The sequence below is a fragment of the Coloeus monedula genome, assembly GCF_965178545.1.
Source record: "Coloeus monedula genome assembly, chromosome: 3".
NCBI classification, from domain to species: Eukaryota; Metazoa; Chordata; class Aves; order Passeriformes; family Corvidae; genus Coloeus; species Coloeus monedula.
The window spans coordinates 58,262,755-58,285,877 of record NC_138783.1 but is presented as its reverse complement, the minus strand read 5'-3'; the positions used below and the strand labels follow the sequence as shown (position 1 = coordinate 58,285,877).

Here is a 23,123-nt window from a genome sequence, read left to right as displayed (position 1 = left end):
ATGAGAGGATTGTGCTGCTATTGAGAGGCCTTGATGGGCTAGGGAATGAGCTGAGAGGAAGTTTAACAAAGGGAAATAGCTGGGTCCTGAACCTTAGGAAGGCTAAGCCCATGCTCTAGTATAGGCTGGGGCCTGACCAGCTGGAAAGCAGCTTTGCAGAAAAGACCCTGGGGGTTGTGGTAGTCAGCAGACTGAAATGAGCCATCAGTGTACCCGGTGGCAAAGAACGTCAATGGCATCCTGGGCTGTATTAATGAACGCACTGCTGTGAGGTTGAAGGAGGTGACTGTCTTTTCTCTCAGCCTTGGTGAGATGCACCTGGTGTGCTGAGTCTAGTTCTGGGTGCCCTGGTACAAGAGCTGTACACACCAGGAAGAGCCCAGAGAAAGGCTTTGAAGCTGATGAAGGGACTGGAGTGTCTGGCATACGAAGAGAGGGTAAGAATTTGGGTTGTTCAGACTGGAGAAAAGAAGGCTCAGATGGGATCTTGTGTATGTAACTAACTGAAGGCAAGAGTGAAAAAAGACAGGCAGATGCTTCTCATTGGTGCCCAGAGACAAGGTATGATATGCACAAATTAAAATACAAGAGAATATTTGAGCTAAAGAAAAGACGGTTTTGTCATAGATGTTGTCAAACATGGGAACAGGTTGTTGAGACATAGTAGAGTTGCCTTCTTGGAGATGGTCAAAATGTGACTGGCCATGGCCAGGAATAATCTGCTTTAGCTGACCCTGTTGTGTAACAGGGGCTTGGACTAGGCAGTCTGTAGAAGTCTCTTCAAACCTTCATGCTTCTTCATCTTCTCACTTCACCTTCAAGTCCAGGGCCAGCTTGTAGCTGTTTACTTGCTAGCAGGCAAGCTCATCTGAACTGGTACTGCAGTGCCAGGGCAAATTGCATTTCATGTAAGTCTGGGAGCCCTAAGACACTACAGCAAACAGTGCTGTAAAGGTGCTGATACATGTGGATGCCTGTATGCAGGAGCACTGAGATCCCAAATCCACATACTGTAATTTGGAATCTTCAGTTGTGATTTTTATATCCATTTGCCAGCAGAGCTGTCCTAATCACTTCCTAGAATTTCTTGCTTCAGTCTGTTCACAAAGGGAAAAACTTGTCACAGAATCTGCCTTTTAGAAATGGATTAACTTCAAATCACAGCTGAGTAACTGCAGACTCCCTTAGGATTAGGTTAAATGTGAGTAAATGCATGGTTCACCACAGGTCATGGGAAGCATGTGAAACTGCTCTTTCAGGGTAGGTACTTGCCAAAGAACAGGTTGTTTATTCAAGAGTGCAGTGGGGTTTGGCTGAGGATGTGATCTACAGAGCACATATGATTGTTTCTGTCTTCATCAGTCTTGATTTTGAAGCTCTCAAAGTGGCGCATATGGCATCTGTCTTTATTTCTGCAAAATTTCACAGTGCAAATTCTAATAGAGAGTGTTGTGCATTTGGTGTTTTGTCAGTGATCATCTGCTTGTAGTCTCAATTAAAGAAAAAGAGCTGTGTAAAGAATACTTCCAGCTTAGAAATCAGCAATGGTTTGGCTGGGCTGTTGATGTAGATGCTCACTGAAGATGAGTTTGTCCCATCTAGATGGAGAAGGAAAAGTGGAGGACAAAATACTGATAAAATTCTAGTAAAGTTGTTATTCCATCCAGATTGGTTTCTCAGGCCGAATAGTTCGTGTTCCCTTTGAGTAGGTTTCTGCTGGAGTCAGTTTGTTCTAGCAAACCTGCTGCTGTTGGTAACATTAAGCAGCAGGGACTATTGGTGTGACACTGGTGGGGTCAGTGTGCTGTTGCCCCTACCCTTGATGTGCTGTGTAAATGCCCAGCTGTTGGGAGCTGCTCAGTGGCGTGATTGTCTAAGGCTTGACAGATGCCATATGAGAGGTTATAAATGAGGTGCTGTGCTTTGGAGACCAGGACTTCAATTTTTAACAACTGCTACTTATATGTGCTGTTCCCAGTACCTGGTGCATTACTGTGATCTACAGTGACAACTACAATGGCATATGTTTAAAGAGAAGGTGGCCTTTAACCCAAAAATAGCTTGCTTTATGGGAGGTGGTAACACAAGTCCTATGAGCTGTCATCCTCATCTTGGTGTTTTAATACATAGAAATTCTGTGCCAGAAAAGTTCTTGCTCTTTCTGTACTGTGTATATTGAAGGGGAGAATAAGAGACACAGAATTTGTAGGACTCCAGCAGATGATATTCTTAGGGAACTGATTTATGAATCTCTCATGCAATTCAGAATGGATTATATATGAGCCCTGACTTGTGGACTGTGTACTTCACATTCCCAATTGTCCATTCCACCCTGCCATTTTTGCTGAAAGAATAGTGCAAGTGTTTGAGTACCAGTGTCTGAGTCTGTACAGCTTTAAATTTGTACTCAGTTTTTTTCTTAGCATGGTGTGCTTTTAAGCTAAGAGTGGGAGCTGCTCAACAAACCATTTCTGCAGTGCCACACTTGAAAAGATGGATGGATTAAACGTGGGTAAATAAAAAATAATGCTGGCTGTCCTCATTTGGAAAGTCCACAGACATGATTTATAAAAAGATCACATACTATGAGAGGTGCTTGTGTGTAGTGGGGCCAGTGATGATAGTGTGTTTTGAAGAACTGTAGTTATTTCTGAAAAAAGTTTCTTAAGAACATTTAAAACACGTAGTTCTCATATTGCCTTTGGAGATTTATTCACTTGATATTCTTGATCGTGCCATAAAATACTAAGGTTTTGGCATCATCAATTCATAAACATACTTGGAGGTAATGTGTTTTAAAGTGAATTTCTGGTATTTGTGACTTTTAACCAAGGACTAAGTAGTAAGACTTGTAGGTGACTAACTGCAGTGAATTAATTCTAAGGAAGAGAGACGTGGGAGGACAGCAGAGAGGCTGTAATAAAAGAACTTCATCCAACATAAAGAAACTTCTGTGGTTGTGTTTTGGGGGTTTTATTAACAAGATAACCCACTTTCCTCTACAACTTTGAAATGTTACTTAAAACACAGCTTTAAAAAATACAAATAGGTGTTTTACGTATGGTTGATATTTCTGTAATGGCGTGAACAATTTAATTTTCATGATTTGTGGAGACCTTTTGGAATAATCACTTAAACTACTACGATGTGGATGAAAGGTTTTGAAATGTGACTGTATATATGGGGTTTCTTTATGCTAAGAAACATGGAGCATTTACAAGGAAAATGTCTCAACACAATACAGTTTTTGTGTTAATTTAAGTACTGTGATATGGGTGTCTTAGTCTCCTGTGCAGGAAGAGATTTAGTATCTAGCTGCCAGGCTTTACTTTTATGCTACAAGTGGTTTTGTAGCTTCTATACTTTGCTTAGTGCTTTAGTATCTGAAGTTTGTTATTATTAAAATATTGGTATCAGCAAAGTATAGCCATTTTCCTTGAGTTTCCTTGAGTTATGCGAAACCTTTCATTTAAAAAGCCTACTGTATAACACGGAGGATTATTAAATTTTTTTATCAGTCTTTTTTAGTTTCTGATTAGCAAGAGTACTTGCTAGAAGAGAGTACATATTTAAATGACAGTTATCCTACTGATATCTTTCCGCTTGAATAAAATTTGCACAGTTGGTATAATTCTTACTATGTCAGGAAGAAGCTGGAGGCTTTGTATGTTTGGGAGCAAAAACTAGCATTTAGGAGTGCCACTTCATTACTTTGAGTTTTGTTGTTTATGCAGAGTTACTGTTCAGAGTGAATGTAACTGTGGCTCTTGGCAGAATGTTTCTGCTGGAAGCTAATAACCTGAAGTATAAGCAATTACATGAGATGTAGTAATTTTCACATTCTGTAAGATACAATCCAGATGTATTCGAAATACCTGTGAACAGCATTATTTGTTACTCTTCCTCACAAGAAATGGATCTTGGAGTGCTACCCTTACCTCCTCCACAGAAAATTCTCTTTGTACTTGATCAATGCTCAGAAATCCTCTTTGGTTCCCCATACATGCTGATCTCTATATCCATGAGATAAAAAACCCAAAGAGTGAAGATCTTCAATTAGTCAACATCAAGGTTTACGTCGATTGTGTTGCAGGTGCATTGGTTGATTCCATTGAAGCTCGACATTAGTGCACATGTGCCCTTTTTCTGAGTATCTAAAATCATGGAGACTGTGAGGAAATACTGGATGAGAGAAAATGTCTGGCTGGAAGAAACATCAGAAACAACAGTCTCAAAAAAAGGTGTAAGACTGTCTACACAGGAAGGTAGGCTGTCTTCAGTGAAGATCTTTCTTTAACCTTTCTGGAAAGAAGGCATATTTCTTCCTTAATGTGGAAAGCTAAAGGAATATAAAGCAAGTTGCCACTGTTGGTTGTTTGGGTTTTTTTGTTTGGTTGGTTTTTGGTTTGGTTTGTGTTTTGTTTTGTTTTGGTTTTTTTTGGTTTTTTTGGTTTTGTTTTGTGGGTTTTTTTTGTTTTGTTTTGTTTGGGTTTTTTTTAGTTAGATGTCCTCTGCAGATTATTGTGGATTACATAAGGCAGTAAAAACATTAGTTCTGTTAGGAAACTGCATTTTAAGAAGTAGTATCTCTGTAAGATTAACCAAGGACAGCCTTTTGTTCATACTAACTCCATCACTTCAAGTGTTAGGAAGTAGCGTCTTTGAGTTAAAATTCCAGGAGGGATGATCTGGTAAGTGGACTTAGCCAGGATCTGGCTAATAACTGGTATGTTCATAGTGAAAGATAGCATTTGTACTGTACAACTGGATCATAAGGAGGAGTAAGGAAACTGTAAAATAAGTAGAGGAGGGAGAAGGATGAGAAACATTGTTGTAGGTACAGCAAGAGTTACAGCAAGGATGTGGTGCTTCTGCTCTGCAGTGAGAATGGGGAGTGTAAAACACGCTGAGGGCCGACAGTTTAAGTCTATGGGGTAACATGTAAGCCAAGAGCTGACAGGTGTAGCAGCTGATTTATGAACTACTTTTTCAAGAGAGCTTTTTTAGTTGGAGTGATCTATATTGGGATTAACTGCTCCAAATAACCCATTCGGAGACCCACCAGCAATGCTCTAGGTATCTCTGCTCACAGTTGCTCGTACTGATGTTTTCCTCATGTGAAATGATTTGCTTTCTTTAGTGCAGTCCCCAGACTTGTCCAAAAGCTTTCAGAAAACCAGCTTCTCACTAAATTAGTTGTGTGGTGACCACAGTGTTATCTTAGAGTATTGGTTTGCTTTGAATTTGTATTTGTGTTGTACTACAGCTGCTATAAACTTTCCAATTGATTATGCTTGTACACAGCATTATTTTTAAGGGCATGTTGCTTCAGCAGAGCAAGCATACAGAATACCTGTTACAATCTGCTTTTTGAATGACAAATGCAAACTAGACTCACTCAGATGAGTGGAGGAAGGTTTTTCATCTGGAATTCAGTGTTTCAGACAGCCTGTGTGATCATTTGTACTATTGACCCTAGAAAAAGTATCACTTGTTTTATTTCTAGATTAGCTGTTAGCAGTGCTACCAGCAATGGACAGCAGCAGTTTTACATATAGTAGTGCAAAATTACTGCTTTATGGTTAGCCAGTCATTATAAGCTGGTAGCTCTGTGGCACAATTCCTGGGAGTAAAAGTGTGCTTAGCCACCACACACTGAGAAATGCTGAAGTTGGTGACTAACCATGATACCATGGGATGTGTCTTCTACGGCAGGTTACAGATTTTTGTCTTCCCCTGTGTAACGTGAGCATATGCACACATTTAAAAATGGTTTTCTCGGGGAAGCAAAAGTGATTATTGTTGGCTCAGTTGAATAAATTTAAAAACAGATGTACGTACATGTGAATTGCTGCTAGTTTTAAAGCAACACTTTCAGTGGATGTTACACAAAACAGTAAAGCTATGTCCTTGACATCTATATATGTCAAAGATAAGAAATTTAAGGTGACTTGTGTCAAGTAAAAGGCTGTCTTTCCTGTTTTCCTGGTTTTATTTTCATGGTGTGAGGGTTGTACAATATTTTTTACTTGATTGTGATTTTTTTTACTGCATTCAGATGTTAGCCATCTACTAACATGTAAACGATGGAAGTTGTCTGTATGAGGCTGACTGGGCTTTCACAATTGGAGTAATTTATTTGAATATTCTCTGTGGGCTTGTTCATACCTCATTGGGTGAGGGAAATCTGTGTCTGCTATATAAAAAGTTGTGGAGCAGAAACTTTTCAAGTGAGAACAAAGGAAGCAGTTGCAACTAAGTTAGTGTACAGCTGCTATGATTAAAAATGGAGATATTCAGTCATTTGCATACCCTATGCCTTTTCTATTTTACACTGATAAATCTGAATGTTAATATCTTATGTTTCAAAGCAGGTAGATGGGACATTTTTTAAATAATGGAGAAATGTTGCTGTAAAAAAAAATTCTACTGGTCTGAGCCTTGCTGCAGAATTTTTTGGTTCTTCTCTGAACTGTCTGAGCTTATAGATGCTGTGATCTTAGATATTAATTTACATAAAATTATAGTAAGTAATAGGAAATGCAATTTTCTAGGTGGCTGCCCATAAACACCTTCCTGTGTGGATTACATTGGAAGAGCCTGAACTCAAAACCTTTTGTGCCGGGCAGGTGTGCCAGCTGGCTTGTGTGCTTGGCATGTCTTTTTCTTTGTCTGGATAAAAAGCAGGTATCAATTCATGCCAATCACCTCTTGACTATAGACAAAGATGCTTCTTGTCTTTATTAGGCTGTAGTAGAAGACTTTTTCTAGAGTGTAGCTGCCCTTTCCTCCTCCCCTTTTCTCTCCATGTAGTTAATTGAATTTATGAGCTGTTTTTGAGTCTATTGGCAGCTTCTTTATTTGAAACTTCCTTCCCTTTTCCATCCAGAAAGGTATGGTCAAAATGCCCTGGACTGAAATGCCATTAATCATGTGATGGGGCCATGCTAGATACAAGAGATTATCAGAAGTGTGCCTCTGCTACCATTCTTAAGTATTTTTGCAGGCCTGAAAGTTCAGATCTAAGCATCAGCATTTGTAGGGATGGGAACTTCAGATTGCAAATTTACCACATGGGCAGAGCTGAACTGGGTCTGAACCTGGGATCGTCCATCACGGTGTCTTTAGAGACCCTTCTCAAGAAGGGAGTACAAGTTCCTTTCCAGGCTGTATGTCTGGCTCATCCATCACAAGCAATCAAGTAACCCTTCTCAGGAAGGCTATGAAAGTGTCTCTGTGAGCAACAGGAGACATTCTTGTTTGTGCTATCATTGTGTCAGAGTGTTTTTTAGTGCTGTGCTGTTTCTGGGGAAGGTTCTGTTTAGAATGGTGTGGAGAGCATAGAATCAAAAGTGAAACAAGGAACCATCTTATTTTAGTGGAAATCTTCATTGTTTTGTGGGTTCAGCTTTCAGCTCTGTTGTGTTGGCTGGCTTTGTGTGTGTGAATGATTTACCACTGTCTCAGAAATGGACTGATACTAGAGACAGCTCAAGAAAGGCTTGGTTTGGCGTTAAGTGCGTGCCACAGACCAGCTGCAAACCCTGTTCAAAATGTTGTCATCAAAGGCCTTCTCCAGAACTCTGAGCCAGCAACTGCATTATATTTTTGCAGTCTTAATTTATTTGGTACTAAGCTCAAATATTTTTCAGGGTGTATTTATACCACTTCTGCATGATGTGATATTGATACTGCTTTATGTACCTTCTTGTCACTCTCTTAGATAAAATATTGTTGCAGCAAAGACTTCAAGTATTGACGTAGTACTCTTGTGGACTGTTTTTATTGTTGCTTCTCCATTTCCTATGAGGCATTTAGAGTATTGGTTCAGGGCATGTACTAGATGTTTCTTTGTGTTGTGAAAGATATTCCTAATTTGGTCACAAGGACTTTCTGTTATTAATGTCAGTGTGGTTTTCTGGCACAAGGACGAGACTCAACTGCTGTTAAAAGGCAGTTTGTCATTTGGTCTTTAGGTATCCAATCTTGTCTTGATGATGAGGCCTGCCTATTTTGAAGTTGCACAGTAGCAGTTTCCTTTGGGTACTGTGTAGCAAAGCCATTTGCAGATGGTTTCTGGATATCTCAATCTGTCAATATGGAGTTATCTAGATGATCTATCTAGATATAGGGAGTTTGGATATTCTGAAAAGTACAGCTATTTGTCAATTTCTCAAATAGACATAAGGGTGACAAGTCTAGTGGATGCTGCTTCTGCTGTGCTGGAAAAGTGTCACGAACTCAACATCTCAGTACCAGTATGTAAAGTTTCCCATTTGGTCATTTGGCATTGAGAACGGAGTAGATAATATTAAACATGTCCTCAGGAAATCAAAAGGCAGGGACTCAAACCTGTGCCAAATGTCAACACATAGATTGCTTCCCAAACTGCCTGTATACAGTGGCTTTTGACTTGTGTTTGCACTGGAAGTGCTGGTAACTTCTTACTGAATTCTGTTAGGAGCAATTGAAACAAAAATACTTAAATGTCGCATTCATAACTGATAAATTAACAGGCTGAAGTCTTCTTCTAAAAAAGAATATTGACACAGTGTAAGTCTAACCACTTTATAGTACATTACAGTAATTCAGTTCCTTGCAGTTGTTTCATTGAAGGAAATACTGTATTGGTGTTTGGAAGGTTGTCATTGAAACAGAAGCCTATTATGAAATATTTTACCCAACTGATGTAGTAATAGGATATGGAATCAATGTAGTAATTTAGCTTCTATAAATGCACCAGAGAATTTAAGCCTTTTACTTGAAAAATTTGCATCCTTGCTTTGTGGTAGTAGGCTGTTGAGTTCATCTTCTATTATGTATTTCACCGTGCCTTTGTTATGGATATTTCTTAAACTTTTTGTATCGCTGTTCTTCTGACATTTATTCTTTTGTCATTTCATTCAACTTACTACTACATGGAATATAGAAAAAAATCAAACTAAAATTTCGGGTACTGTAGTTCTTGCCTACTGTTCTTACCTTTGATAGGCCTCTTTTTCTCTTTGTCTTAGGAAAAATTTCTGTAGCTGGGGTCACTTGGTGTATGGCATAGCATGTAGCACAGATTTCCATGTCATGATGAGCCGTAGGTGCCACTATGATAGCTACAGAAGATGATAGAAGAATTCTAGTCATCATTGTTTACCTGGAAAACAGGCACTTTCCCTTAGCCTGTCCATTACAAAAGAGGACACAAAATATATCTCGGTGTAATCAGATAATTACAAACTTGTGCTCACAGAGAAAAAAGTAATTCAGAATTGGAGTGAATTGCATTCTTGCTACTTACAATTTAAAAAGAAATTAAGGTGTGTGTGCATTATATTTATTCCAGTCTGTATTTCTCAACTATTCATTTTAAGGCATTTATTCAAAGTTTACTTTAAAAATGTCCTTTCCAATGGAAATAAACTGCACAGGAATGGACGAGCAGTGCAGCCTTTGTGGAGTATTTGCTTCAAGTAGTACCAAGTGTGGAAGATGCTTTTTAACTTTCAGAATTACTGCACTTGACAAGAATATATAGTAGTTTGAGCATGTACAATTTTATCTTTAGGGTATAGGAGGAGAAATGAGCACTTCACTTGCTTGTGTAAATGACGAAGGCTAAAGCCCATTTCCTCCTTCTTGGATTCTTGCTGCTCAGCTCAATGTTCTTCTGTAGTGAAATAAAAGGTGTAGGTAGTGACCTGTGAAAAGGTTTGAGGTTTGAATTCTGATTAAGAGGCTTCTGAAATTGGTGACCCCAGGAATTAATTCAGTCTTTTTGTAATGAAATTAGAGATTTGTTGATGACTTCAGTGACTCTTTTGTGATACCTTCAAGTTTTTTCAACTCAATGGCAAGAGAACAAACACACTGTTTTCCTAGAATAATTCTGTTTGAAATTAGCTTGTGGTCAATATCATGGTATTTCCAGATACCTCAGTGCAATTTTTGGAAATTATAAAATTATGAAGAATGCTGTAGCTTTTAGAAATAGTAAAATATTACTGCCTTTATGATGGCAGTGATGACTCTAGAATACAGATAATAGCAAATCCAAGAGACAGATTTTGCAACTAAATTTGCAGTTAATGTGGACACAGAAATTATGGTTTATATTTCCAGATAATTTGCTCCCTAAAGCAGCACACAAACCTGGGATTATTTTCCTGAATTACTAGCAAGAGACTGAAGCATAAGCATGAAAAGTAAGGGGAAAAGATACTGTGTTTTTTCATTAAGTATGTCTGTAATAATGTCTCATTTGCATTTTCTCAGCTGTTGCTTTCACTGAGTACTTGTTTCCAAGTGTAATGTTCATAGTAGCTTCCAGAATGACAATTATAGTGTATTTTCTTGAACTGCAAAAGCCAAAACCACTGCAGACTTCTGAATGTGGAAGAACTTGGCATCTTTTACATCTTTTATATCTTGGTATTCTCCATCTCCTCAAGATTCAGAGTATTTGATTTCACTGTTCATGTCAGCTGATTGAAAACCCTCGTATGAGGATGTCCCAGGTCTGTCCACTGCCAGTGCCCACTGCTGATGAAATGAGTAATTGGGCATTGGTGCACCGCGGGGGAACTGGGAGGAAATCACTCATAACCCTGGGTACTGTCACTAGCACTTAGCCAAAGCAGGGAGCAGGCGTGTGTGGCTCAGGGGTGGTGATGCCATTCTTTTTGGTGGTAGCGTGGCCTTTGTCCAGATATGAAGCCATGCTCCTGAGTGTGCAGTAATAGAAACATTTATATATAGAGTTTGGTGGTGGGCTGTGCTTCATCAAGAAATGAAGCAGACTTTCTCCCTTTACACACAATTCACTGATAATGAGGTTACTAGCAGCCAGATGAGGATAACTTCGGGATACTTGGAAATTGCAGTGAAAATCAGCAAGGAAATAACACTTACACAGTTGCATATACACACTGCAACCATGCTACCTGAAGCAGATGCCTCTGCTTTTAAACTTTTTTTAGAGAGGAGAATCTTCAAATATTTTCTGAGGGTGTTGATTGCTTTCAGTGAACAGATGTCTGAGGCAGGCCAGAGAACAACTTGTTTGCCTTCATCCATTTACTTGTGACTTCTTCACATTCCTTTATCACTTTGTAGTTATTTGAAGTCCAGTAACATTTTATTGTATTTTGAGATTCTGCTACCAAAACTCATTTCTTATGAGATTTGCTCAGGGCTTTCCAGAATGTGTATGTTTATAAATTTTATTACACTTTTGAGATATTTACAGTGGCTGTGTGTGACTTGGGTGCGTTGCTTTCTCCGCTCTCTTTGAAATAGTGTTTGCCATTTTTGCCGGTTGTGCTGAATTAGGTTAAATAAAGTGGTGTCCTTCAAATTGTATACTTTGATCTTCTAGACCAAGGTTTATTTCCTTCTCCCTTCTCTCCCAAAGTATATCTTGAAATGGATGCAGGCACTGTCAATTTGTGCTTTTTAAAAATTTTGCTGTCTCCCTACAATTCTATTTTACTCTTGCAACCAGCTTTTTAAATTAGGATCATCTTACTTTTAACAATTGAAGTTTTCAGTTTTTACCATCTAGAGATTTCACCTAATGATGAATGTAGCCATTTCCCTGCTAAGCTTACAGTCAGGTCTCATGTTTAATTCCCTTCTGTGTTTTGGGTGTATATACATAGATCATATTTCTTACTGTAATGTTGTTCTTGTTACGTAAAGTGGCTAGTTGATTACTTGCTGGATATGGCAGGCATGTTTCAAATGAAGGTTGAGCATTGCATAAAATGTTTAGAAATACTAGGTGGCATTTGTGAGCCATGGACCTGGAATAGTTGTCATGAAATGCACAGATCCTAATGTTTGTCCTTACTGTAAATGTCAGACTTGTATAGTGTGAGTTAAAAACTGTATGACTGAATTTTGACTCTTAAACATAGGAATGAAAACCAATATTGTTGACAGTGTCTGGTTTCAGAAAGTACTAGCCTTCAGGAAGTCAATGTACAGATTTTTGTCAAAAGATGGAACCTTCATTCTAGGCAACAATGCCTTTCAAACAAAACAGAAATCATTAATAGTACAGAGCAACCTGCCAAAAAACCACAGAAGTTTCTGCTGTTTCTCCATTGTTATGGAATGTTCTTGCATTCTCTTTTTCAAAGCACCTTTTTGTAATTGGCTCAGTTTCAATGCTTAAAAATAAATAGCATAAATTAAGTTGTATTTTGGAATTTTTACTGAAGATATTAATCATGTGTACTTGAATACCTTCTACTGTAAGCTGCCTGAGATTAACCCGTTTCTCTGCCACATCACTAGTTAAAATGGGTGCTCAAAAATATCTGTGAAAGGGGAAGTAAATTATGTGAAGATATGTCCAATTTTTTTCAAAATCAAGTAGTTATTTTTGTATAGTTTCTCTAGTTTGCTCGAGTATTCTTTTCAGTGTATTAGTTTCTGTTAAAATGATAGTAAAGCAAAACTTAAGCACATACTGTTTTTTACATGTAGGTTTCTACAATCCAGGAACTTGTAACTGGTTATGAAGCCTCTTTGAAAACTTGTGACCTTTTTAGTACATGTGGTAAGTTTCTGTGGTCTTACGTTAATTACCCTGTAACTGCTAATACTGTTCGTGGAAGTTATCAAGAACTGTTAAAGTGCTGATACTTTTTGCAAAAAAAGAAGTTACTATATTTTCTAGTAAATGGATTCATTACAGGAAATATTTGCTGAGTTTGTCAAGCTTTGTTTTTGTGTTCATTTTTCAAATGCAGTCTTCAGCTTTACTGGTTATTGTAACCTTTCCCATTTTGTTGCAGAAAATGGAGAGAAAGAGCCCCCAACAACACTGCTTTGGGTTCGGTATTTCCTGGCACAGCACTTTGACAAACTTGGCCAGTGTTCTTTGGCCTTGGATTACATTAATGCTGCAATTGCAAGCACTCCAACATTAATAGAACTATTCTATTTAAAAGCAAAAATTTACAAGGTAAAAGGGGAATTTGGACATGTGGAGTACCTTGTGTATAAAAAAAAATCAACCCATCAAACTGGTGTGAATGTGTGGGTAATATTTCAGTTTGCAGTGGTTATGGGCATCAGTTTTCATGTGGGTTTCTTTTTGGGCACTGTTTTGTCAGGAAGAAAATGAAAACCCTTTTCTTTGGGTTTTGCAAAGCCAGTTACAACTTACAGTGAATTGTGATGGTGAAAAAATCTGGGAGTGGGAGGAGTTAGAATAACACTAGCTTTTAGTTCTGATGGAGAAATAGCAGCAACAAATACAGATTTCAGGAGATGGTCAATAGTGGGCTTCTACTGAAAGTTAACTATTTAATTTCTTCCTAACAGCATGTAGGTAACATCAAGGAAGCTGCCAAATGGATGGATGAAGCACAGTCTTTGGATACTGCAGACAGATTTATCAATTCTAAATGTGCTAAATATATGCTGCGAGCAAATATGGTGAAGGATGCAGAGGAGATGTGCTCTAAATTCACAAGGGCAAGTATATTGCTTTAGTTAAGAGGTGTTCAGCTTGTCTCTGGTGGTTTTTCACTCATAATTTTTGGTCAAATGTCTTTTATTAATATCCATTTTTATTATCATGCTCTTATGCCTGGTGGTAAGGAACTACATAGAATGGTTTGTAGTGGAAAGGGCATTTTAAAGATGGAGTAGTCCAATGCCACTGCCATGGGTATGGACATCTTTGTCTAACTCAGGTTGCTCAAAGCTGCATCCAACCCAGTCTTGAACACTTACAAGGACAGGCCATCCACAACTTTCCTGGGTATCTACGATCCAGCATATTGCCACATCCTCGCAGTAAAGATTTTTTTTCCTTATATCCAGTGTAAAGCTACCCTCTTTTAGCTTAAAACTTTTGCTCCTTCTGCTGTTGCTACTGACTGGTGAAAAGTCTCTTTTTGCCTGTCTTACAAACTTCCTTTATATACTGGCATGCTGCTGTAAGGTCTCCCTGGAGCCTGCCTGCTCTTCTCCAGGATGAACCCCAACTCTCTCAGCCTTTTGTCACAGGACAGGTGTTCTAGCCTTTTGAGTTTTCATGGCCTTTCTCTGAATCTGCTGTAACAGGCTCATATCCCTCTTGTGCTGGGGGCCCCAGAGACAGATGCAGTATTCCAGCTGTGCAGACCCAGTAAATACTGGAAAAAATGGTAGTTCAAAGGTAGTTGTCCAGGAGTATTTTTTATTGCCATACTTCAAAATACCACTTTTGAAATTAATCTGATGACTACCTTGTTTCCCTTTAGTACCATCTGATCTAACTGCACAGGAATGTATACTATATTCATTATGATTTAGCATTAACATAAATTAATTTAGACTTGAACATTTAATTTCTTTAAACTAGTATTACACACAAAAATTTTGTTAAAGCGAAGTCTACCCTTAAAAGATGGGATAAGCACTTTAAATTATATATTTTTGACATGGAACAAAATTTGGATTCTTAAGTACCAGATTTTCATACAATTTATGGAACTGAACATGAAGATGACTTTGTGGGATATCCTGGAGCATATAAAAAAATTAGGCTCCTTTATTCTTTTTAATTTTAGGTGTGATAACACTTGAAATTGGATTCAAGCTTTCTAGATATTTCTAGTAATGATTGAAAACTTGATTACTAAAACTCATCATGTTTGCTTATCAGAAGTGTTAATGCAAGAAAGAACTTTATCATAGGTATCTGGAAAGACAGGATAAATCTCATCCTCAGTAATTAAATGTTGTGAGTGTAACTGGGTCTTTTTTCTGCTATAAAGACTGTTCTGAAAACCTGATGACTAATATTAATGTTATGTGGAATGTTTTTCCAGTTCACTTATTCTCAGTCTAGAGCATTAAAACTACTAAGTCTCAATCCTAGGATTTTTTTCTTTTGAAAATATCAAGTATAAATCTAACTTCACTTATTTAAACAAAAAAGTTCCAAGGAACGTGTAATTATTCATAGTGCATGATAAAGCAGTGACTGTATTGGTGGAGTTTTAGACTGGTGGATGCCAGTTACATGATGGGGAAAAACAGCTGAAATTGTTTGCTGAACTTAAAGAGTTTTTAAAAATAGTGTTGTTTTCTGCCCCCAGATTGTAGAAGTGAGACTGTGTGTGCAAGCATGAGTTAATCTTGAAAGCCTGTTGAGACATTAATCTTCAGATAATTGGGTTTTTTAAAATAATTTCAATCTATTCCTTTCTATCTGGGGGCACATAGAATACCACAAGTATTTTTCTCAGTCACTGGGTGTTTGTCATTTCCTGTTGTATTCCAAGTAAGTTGAAGGATTGATTGTTTGCTCCTAATGGCCTGGAACCAGGCATAGTTGAAAGATGCAGCTGGTAAATTACAATAGCAGTAATGACACTTATTTCAGGAAGGAACTTCTGCTATGGAGAACCTTAATGAGATGCAGTGTATGTGGTTCCAGACGGAATGCGCCGCAGCTTATCAAAGGCTAGGGAAGTACGGTGATGCCTTGAAAAAATGTCATGAAGTAGAAAGGGTAAGTAGGTGCAAACACCACCCATTGCTTCCCCACTATTTCTCATACACAAATGAAGGTATTTGTTGATGTAATCAGCACAGTTTTGTTTGCTAGGCATATAAAACTTCTGGTATAATGGCTTTTAAAAACAGCCTAATATTTGATGATTTATTGTAACAGGAGATGTCTTCTCCAGCTATTATGTGAAAGATTATTACTGAAGTGAAAAGGTTTTTGTATAAAATACAATGTCTCCTAACTATGAGCTATTCATACATTAACTTTATGCTGACTTTTGACAATTGTTTCTAATCAGAACAGTCACAATCAGTTGGCTTTTAGAGTGCCTAAGTCACTAATTGAATAATCACATTATAGGCTTTAACTGAGATTTTTCCCTACCGATAGTTTCTCTCAACAGTCAGTATTTAAAATATATTTCTATACCTGTTAAATATTGCCTGTAAATAGTATCAGTTGTAACTTTATTCACCTCTGTCTAATAAAAGAATAGACTAAATAAAGGATGAGTATATTGTGTTCTTTTTTTTTTTTAAGCATTTTTTTGAGATAACAGATGATCAGTTTGACTTCCACACATACTGCATGAGAAAGATGACTCTTCGTGCCTATGTAGACCTTCTGAGATTAGAAGATGTGCTCAGGAAACATGCCTTCTACTTCAAGGCTGCCCGATCAGCAATCAAAATCTACTTGAAGCTCCATGATAATCCTCTTACCAATGAAAGCAAAGAGCAAGAAGTGAATTCAGGTATCTACACTTTAATGAAGGCTCATATGTCTATGACACATGTAAAAGCTTAAGCTAAGTAAGTTGTGTTATAGAGTAAATAGAATGCAAGTTTTTCCTCTTTTCTGTCACAAGAACTGAAGAGAGATCATAGATAACACACTACAGTTCTCTCTGTTCACACCCCTTTACTTTGTAGAACTAGAACGTGAATGAATCTAGGTGTAGTTGGAGTACTTGGGGAGGAGTGGCATTTCAGAACATTAAAACTAGATTCAGGTCAGCCATTAGATAAATATTACTAACTAATGAATTATGAAGCAATGGATAAGTTTTGTGGAAAAGCAGTCTGAATTGGAAGAATTTAATTTTGGTCTTGTGTATTTACTTTATTACATGGTAATACTAGTTACTACTGCCTTAAGTTTTATCACTTTTCACATAACTTGAGGACCAAAGAATACATGGATAAATGTATTAGCAATATTAATACATTTAGAAAATTATTTAAAACTAGCATTAAATGGAAAACAGGCTTTCTTTGGATGCCAGTGGGGGTGTGGTTTGGAAATCTGAGGATTCAATAGCAGATTATTTAAGATATTTTTTTATTTTAAGATAAATAGTTGCTTCTCCTTTAGTGGATTTACAGCTACTATCAGCATTGCAGTGGCTGTTGACTAAAGCAATGAAATTATTGTCTGGCTTTTTGCAAAGGGAAAAATACTTGACATGGGGAAAAAGGGAAGCTAAACCAAAAATGCCACTTAATATTGCAAATACAATCTTAACCTTTATTCAGAGGTGGATAATAAGTTTTTCTATACCTGCCTATGCATACTGAAGTACATATAAAAAGAGGCATATTTGAACAGCTGAACTTGTATCTTTTTTCTCTCCAACCTTAATTTGTTTCTGTATATAATGTAAGATCAGTGTGTGACAGAGGATCTGTCACAGAGGATAGCAATGTATCATAGATACAAAGGTGGGTGGCATCTCAGAAGTCACGTTAGTTCATTTGCCTGCTGTTCATTGGGATTCAGTAGGCTTATCTGTGGGAGAAGGCAGCCCTGTGTGGCTGGGGTAAAAAGAACACTTGCTTCCCTGTGGCACAATGGGGGATGACCTGAGCAGAGAGGTCATGGTGCCATAGCCACAAAAAAGATGTGTTAGTCCCTTGGGAGCCTATTTTTCTGTGCCTTGCTGCATTTAGCAAAAGTCTTACTCTTAGTGAAACACCACAGTAAACAGACTGGAAGCTGCAGGATTATTCTGGCTAAAAGATCATTTCTGTTTAGCTATCCCATGGCATTTGTATGAAACCAGTGCAATTGTCATGGCTGTATATTAGTCAGACATTTTAATGAAAAATAGCAAGTTCAGCATGTTTTCAGATGGAGTGTAAATCCATCTGGATGTTTCTAGATGGCATTAGAAGCAAGCTGAGCTACAGTCAATATGAGAGCTTAGTCTTATTATTACCATTGTTCATTTTCTAAGGTAAAACTTGTGACAGATGTAACAACTTCATGTAGCTAACCTTTGAAATCATTGAGGTTTCTGTAATAGCCATGTAAGAGAAAATATGCAAGATCAAATGTTGTGTTAGGCTGTAAATAGTAATCCAGCAGCAATTTTGGCCTGTGTAGTGTTGGCAGTTATGGAAATCGCTGTAAAAGTTGGCCATTTTGAGATGGGGACAAGCATAATGATGTGTCTGAGTTGTTAGAGAGAAACAAGATTTTTAATTAAAGACTTTTTTAATATGTTGTCTGTTACTTTAATCTGTAGAAAATCTCTCAGCCAAAGAATTGAAGAAAATGCTTAGTAAGCAAAGAAGAGCACAGAAGAAAGCAAAACTTGAAGAAGAAAGAAAGCATGCAGAAAGAGAACGACAGCAAAAAAATCAAAAGAAAAAGAGAGATGAAGAGGAGGAGGAAACTAGTGGACCCAGGGAAGAGCTGGTTCCTGAAAAACTGGAAAGGGTTAGCATGGTCTTTCATGTTAAACTCATGTGATTATCATAAAAAGCCTATAATATGGGTTTGCTATCAGATTCTCCTAAAAGAATCTAGGTGCTTTTATAAAATCATTTTTGCATGCAGAGGTACCTTTTTATAGTGTACCTCTTTTTACACTAAAGAGAAGTATTTTTCCTCAATAAATCCAAGTTCTACATTAATATTGTTACTTTCCTTAAATTTCAGGATTTTTTCCAAACCATAGGCTATATGTCATTAAAATAGATACTGAACAAAAAAATGTGGTTTGCCTGAAGAAATCTGGTTTTATAGAGTAAATAGAGGAAAAAATAACAGAAATTACTGCAGTTTACAAAGTTTGAAGACATGAGCCAGTATTTCTCTATGCACAAAGAACTACCTCCTTTATCATAGTAACTTCAAGCTTGTTGTCTAAGGTGGTTGTATTTGTTTCCTAAATGCCAAATTGCAGTACTGAGTACACAAGCAGTGCCAGAGTTAGCAATGATGCTGTCTTTGTCAACATGAAATAATGAGTAAACACTTCTAAAAATCTTGCTGTTTAAATAAAAATGTTGTAGTGCAGTTTAATTCAGAAAGCTAGCTTCAGTTCACCTTTGACCTCTGATTATTTAAATGCTGTGAATAACAGAAACTATCATTGTATTTGACATTTATTTTAAGCAGTAAATTTCACTGTTCTTTTATTAAAACAGGTAGAAAATCCATTAGAAGAAGCCATTAAGTTCCTTATACCACTTAAGAATCTTATTGGAGATGATATAGAAACACATTTATTAGCATTTGAAATATACTTTAGAAAAGGTAAAGTACTGCTTAATTTTATTTTTGCTCTACAAAATTTTAATCCTTCAGTGCAGCCTGTGTTATCCAAGTGTAGTGGAAAATTATCTGGAATAAATACTTATCTGACTGAAGCTGAGGTTTGCATCATATCCAGTAATAATAGGGTAAATAGTGTTTTTGTTTAGTCACCCTTAAACAAAAAAAACTGTAAGAGCAGACTATGTTGTAGTATATACTCTAAATACTGTGGAAAGGTATTTGTGTTGTGAGCTTTAATTATCTAGAGGAAACCAAAGTCAAATAGATGGTAACATCTGTGCAGTGTTGCCAGAGTATGAGCAGCAAGAACTTCTGTTTTATTATGCAATTTGAATGGGAAAAAAAACTTTCTATTTCTGAAAACTGATGTTTCTAATATTTGTACTAGATTTACTAAAGAAAACAGTAATTGATAACGAAGAGAAAAAGTTCTGTATTCTCAGTCTTGGTTTCCTAACATTTGTTTTTTCTCCTTCCCACAGGAAAGTTTCTGTTGATGTTACAGTCTGTCAAAAGAGCTTTTGCTATTAACAGTAATAACCCATGGCTACACGAGTGCTTGATTAAATTCTCTAAAGCTGGTATGTGTGTAGGAAGTATGTAATTATAAAGATACAAGAAATTACATTCTACAAGGACATAGTTACATATTTTTGAGATTTATACTCTTGAAACACAAACTGATACAAGAAATGAAAACAAATGGTTTGGTTTTTTTCATGGCAATACCAAAGAAAACACAGGCTGTGCTACCCGGTGTACTGTGTGAATGTATTATATTCCTTCCTCCATTAATCCACCAGGTGGACCCAACAACTCATTTTGGCTAGATTTCACAGAAAAGTGAATGTTCTAAGGATCCTGGACAACCTTAAGCTTTAAAAAAATAAGTGGTAAATACAGGAGAGAGATTCTGACTGAAACAATGTGTGTGGTTTAGCAAGTAATAGCAAGTTTACATGACATAGCACCCTTTATGAATGTTTCATCTGTAAATGCATCAGCAATGTTTGTGCTGACACATTTTGATCTGAGATTTGTGTTTCTGTGCACTCATTTTAAAACTGGCACTTTTAGCAGTGATGTCTGTGGTTTCAGTGTTTTCTAGAGTTGTTTAAATGTGTTTTTTTTTTTTTTTTTTTTTTTGCTTCTCTCCCCCTTGTCTTCCCTCTTCTAGTATCTGACCATAGTAACCTCCCAGAAATTGTGAGCAAGGTCCTAACTCAAGAAATGCAGAAAATCTTTATTAATAAAAACTTGGAGAGTTTTAATGAGGAATTTCTCAAACACAATGCTACCTCCATCCAGCACCAGCTGTCAGGTTTGTTTAACTTTTTTATGCTCTTGAAAAGGAGATTATATAAGTGATGTAAATCCAGAATCTTTATCTGCAGTCTGCAAGGCCAGGTTGGATGGGACTTTGGGCAACCTGGTCCAGTGTAAGGTGTCCCTGCCAATGGCAGGGCATGTGGAACTAGATGATCTTTAGGGTTCCTTCCAATCCAAACCATTCTGTGAATTCATACATAAATTCCAATGAGCCAGAAAATTGCATGTTTATGCTGGGGTGTGAGGGGCGTTTGTTGATTTTACCATTTTTTTAAAATGTACTTCTGGTTTTTATTAGATGCATAAGGAACTTGCTCTTTACTGTCAAAAAGTGCAGTCAAATCACCATAGATATTCAAGTACTGAGGCACTGTCATCCTTCCTATTACAGCTTCTACTTTTTAAAGTGTTAGAAAATATAAAACAAAATCCCATATCTATTAGCAAGTGCTTTTCCCTGTTTTCTTTTCAGCCAGAATGTCTCTGTTCCTACTCAAACTTTGTCATGTAGCAACAGCATCAACAGAAGTCCCATGATGAACTTGTTATGTAGCCTTTGCTTTTCTGCTTCATGGTCAGCAGTAAAAATACTGAAATATGATACTCAGACACTCTTGATATAGAAGAGCCACAAGTAGCTGCTGGAGCTAAGTCAAAGGAAGTTGGAATTAAATAAGTACAGAAAGTTTTGGAATAAAAATTGGTGTGACTTGATAAGCTGGTTGAGAAAACAAAATCCATTTCCAGCAGTTAAGAAACAAAAGTAAGTGTAGTTTTATCAGGCACTTTAAGTACTTAGTGCTAACCTCACCTGGTCTTTGAAAGTTACCCAGGGTCTGTCCAGAATAACTGGAAAAAGTTAACTTCAGAGGATTGTTCATCTCTCCTAAAAGAAGGTTAGGTAGAATATCATGAACTTCTGTTGCGTCCTATGAGGTCTGTGTTTCAAGACAGCATTTTGAGAGAATTACTTGCACCCCTTTTCTGCAAGCAGGCTCAAGATTTGAGAAGCCAAGTACAGGTATCTCAGCAGCCAGTTGCTCCCAATTCTTAGAGATGTGGTCTTCCACTCTTCAAATTGTTGAGCATCTCACTGGCTGCTTTACAGTCTTATTTTCTGGTCCTACAGTGTTATGGAATACAGTACAGTCCCTGGGTAGGTTCTTGGTAGCTTTAGGACTTCAGCTGTGTGTCAGTCTTCTGTTTATGCTGGAAGAGGTTTGAGGCGATTGACTTCCTACTGTACAACTTTTAAGTTTCTTGAGCAGTTGTCTTTTAATTAAGTTTGCAAATCCAAGGTCTGAAAACCTAAAACCTAAGTCTGAGAGTACAAATGAGTGTTTTCTCAGATTAAAATTACTAATAAAAAAACTATAAGCAGACTTCTAACCTCTTTGCAATTTTTCTACCGTAGCCTCCCTAACTTTAAGCAAAAGTGACTAGGCTAATAGAAGTGTTTTGGGCGATAATGGCGCTACATTGAATCTAGCAATTTATTTTCTGAAGCCTACAAAAAGCAGTAAGAACTAGAAAACTTCATTTCATTGGGAAAACTAATAATTGGGGAAATTAGTTGAGCAAAAACAAAAGACAAAACATCCAGAATGTGGGGTTTTAACTTTTCCAGTGAAATGACTAAGCTTTTTGGTTTTGGCAGTAGGTTACATAGTGGGGTGGGTCTGCACTTTGTATTTGGGCAAAAGGAAGTAGCAGAGGAAAGTGAAATGCCAACACATTCATTAATATGAGATTTTAAATTAAGGCAGCTATGGTAGAAGGAGCAGAATGTTGTGGAGATGCCCAGATGGGTTTTGCTAAATGGTTTGTGGTCTGAGAAGCTGTATAGTTACATAATGCAGTGTTTGCCTTTCCACCAGTGTAGGCTGGTCCAGGCAAAGCACCAAACTTGCGCTGCACTTTCCTTGTAGCCAAGCTGTGTCCTTAGCTCTGGGTGAGCAGCCATGGCTGTGCATTCTGCCATATGGACTGGCCTGAACTTTACTGGGCTGTGTTCCACAGTTAACTGGTGTTCACTTACCTCCAGTACTTCTGAAGAGAATTCAGTGTGTTTCTGAGAATTACTCACTTCTACATTAGTTGGATGGATTTCATTTAGTGTGCTAATTTGAAGGGTTTCTCATCAATGTACTCTGATATTTTTCTTGACTGAAGACCTGTCAGTCAACTAAGGCATGTCACTTTCGGAGGACCAGGTCTCCTATATTATGCAATCCTTATGCTTCTAATAAATTTCAAAATGGCTTTAGTTTTGTTAGTTTTCAGTTACAAATAAAGGAGGAAGATATGGTTTATTAAAACTTGTAAGAAGTCTCGTTCACATTTATGTGTAAGTTTTCAGGTTCTGTGTGTCTGTATATGCAGTATGGCATTTAGGAAAACTAAACATTGTGGGTTTTGTCTTGTGATAAGGTGCAAAGATGATGTATTTCCTGGACAAATCAAGACAAGAAAAAGCAATTGCTGTTGCAACTAGATTGGATAAAAACATGAGAGACAAAAATGTGAAGGTAAAAGATGCAGTATATAAAGCCCCCAAATATGTGGGATCTTAAATAGTATGTAATTTAATGCAAGATAATGTGCATGCTTAATTATCATGATAAATTAATATTTGAAAGAACAAAGTTCCAAATTTTTCCTGTGAGTAAAAGACACGTAAATACCAACAGAGAAACCTGTTTGTTCAGACTAGTATTGTTTA

The 23,123-nt window shown here is 37.3% G+C and overlaps 1 protein-coding gene across 3 annotated transcripts in view; it reads left to right on the top strand.

Moving 5' to 3' along the window:
- NAA16 (N-alpha-acetyltransferase 16, NatA auxiliary subunit) overlaps positions 1–23,123 on the top strand; it is a 62,277-nt gene that overhangs the window by 37,343 nt on the left and 1,811 nt on the right. For 2 of the 3 annotated variants that reach the window (XM_082279007.1, XM_082279005.1), the window contains 10 exons: positions 12,484–12,556; positions 12,795–12,964; positions 13,327–13,479; positions 15,380–15,508; positions 16,049–16,262; positions 18,036–18,229; positions 18,943–19,051; positions 19,555–19,653; positions 20,250–20,393; positions 22,832–22,929. In XM_082279007.1, coding sequence (XP_082135133.1) covers positions 12,484–12,556; positions 12,795–12,964; positions 13,327–13,479; positions 15,380–15,508; positions 16,049–16,262; positions 18,036–18,229; positions 18,943–19,051; positions 19,555–19,653; positions 20,250–20,393; positions 22,832–22,929 — 1,383 coding nt within the window. Of the gene's footprint in view, positions 1–12,483; positions 12,557–12,794; positions 12,965–13,326; positions 13,484–15,379; positions 15,509–16,048; positions 16,263–18,035; positions 18,230–18,942; positions 19,052–19,554; positions 19,654–20,249; positions 20,394–22,831; positions 22,930–23,123 lie in introns of all 3 variants that reach the window. The other variant, XM_082279006.1, reaches the window with a different exon arrangement.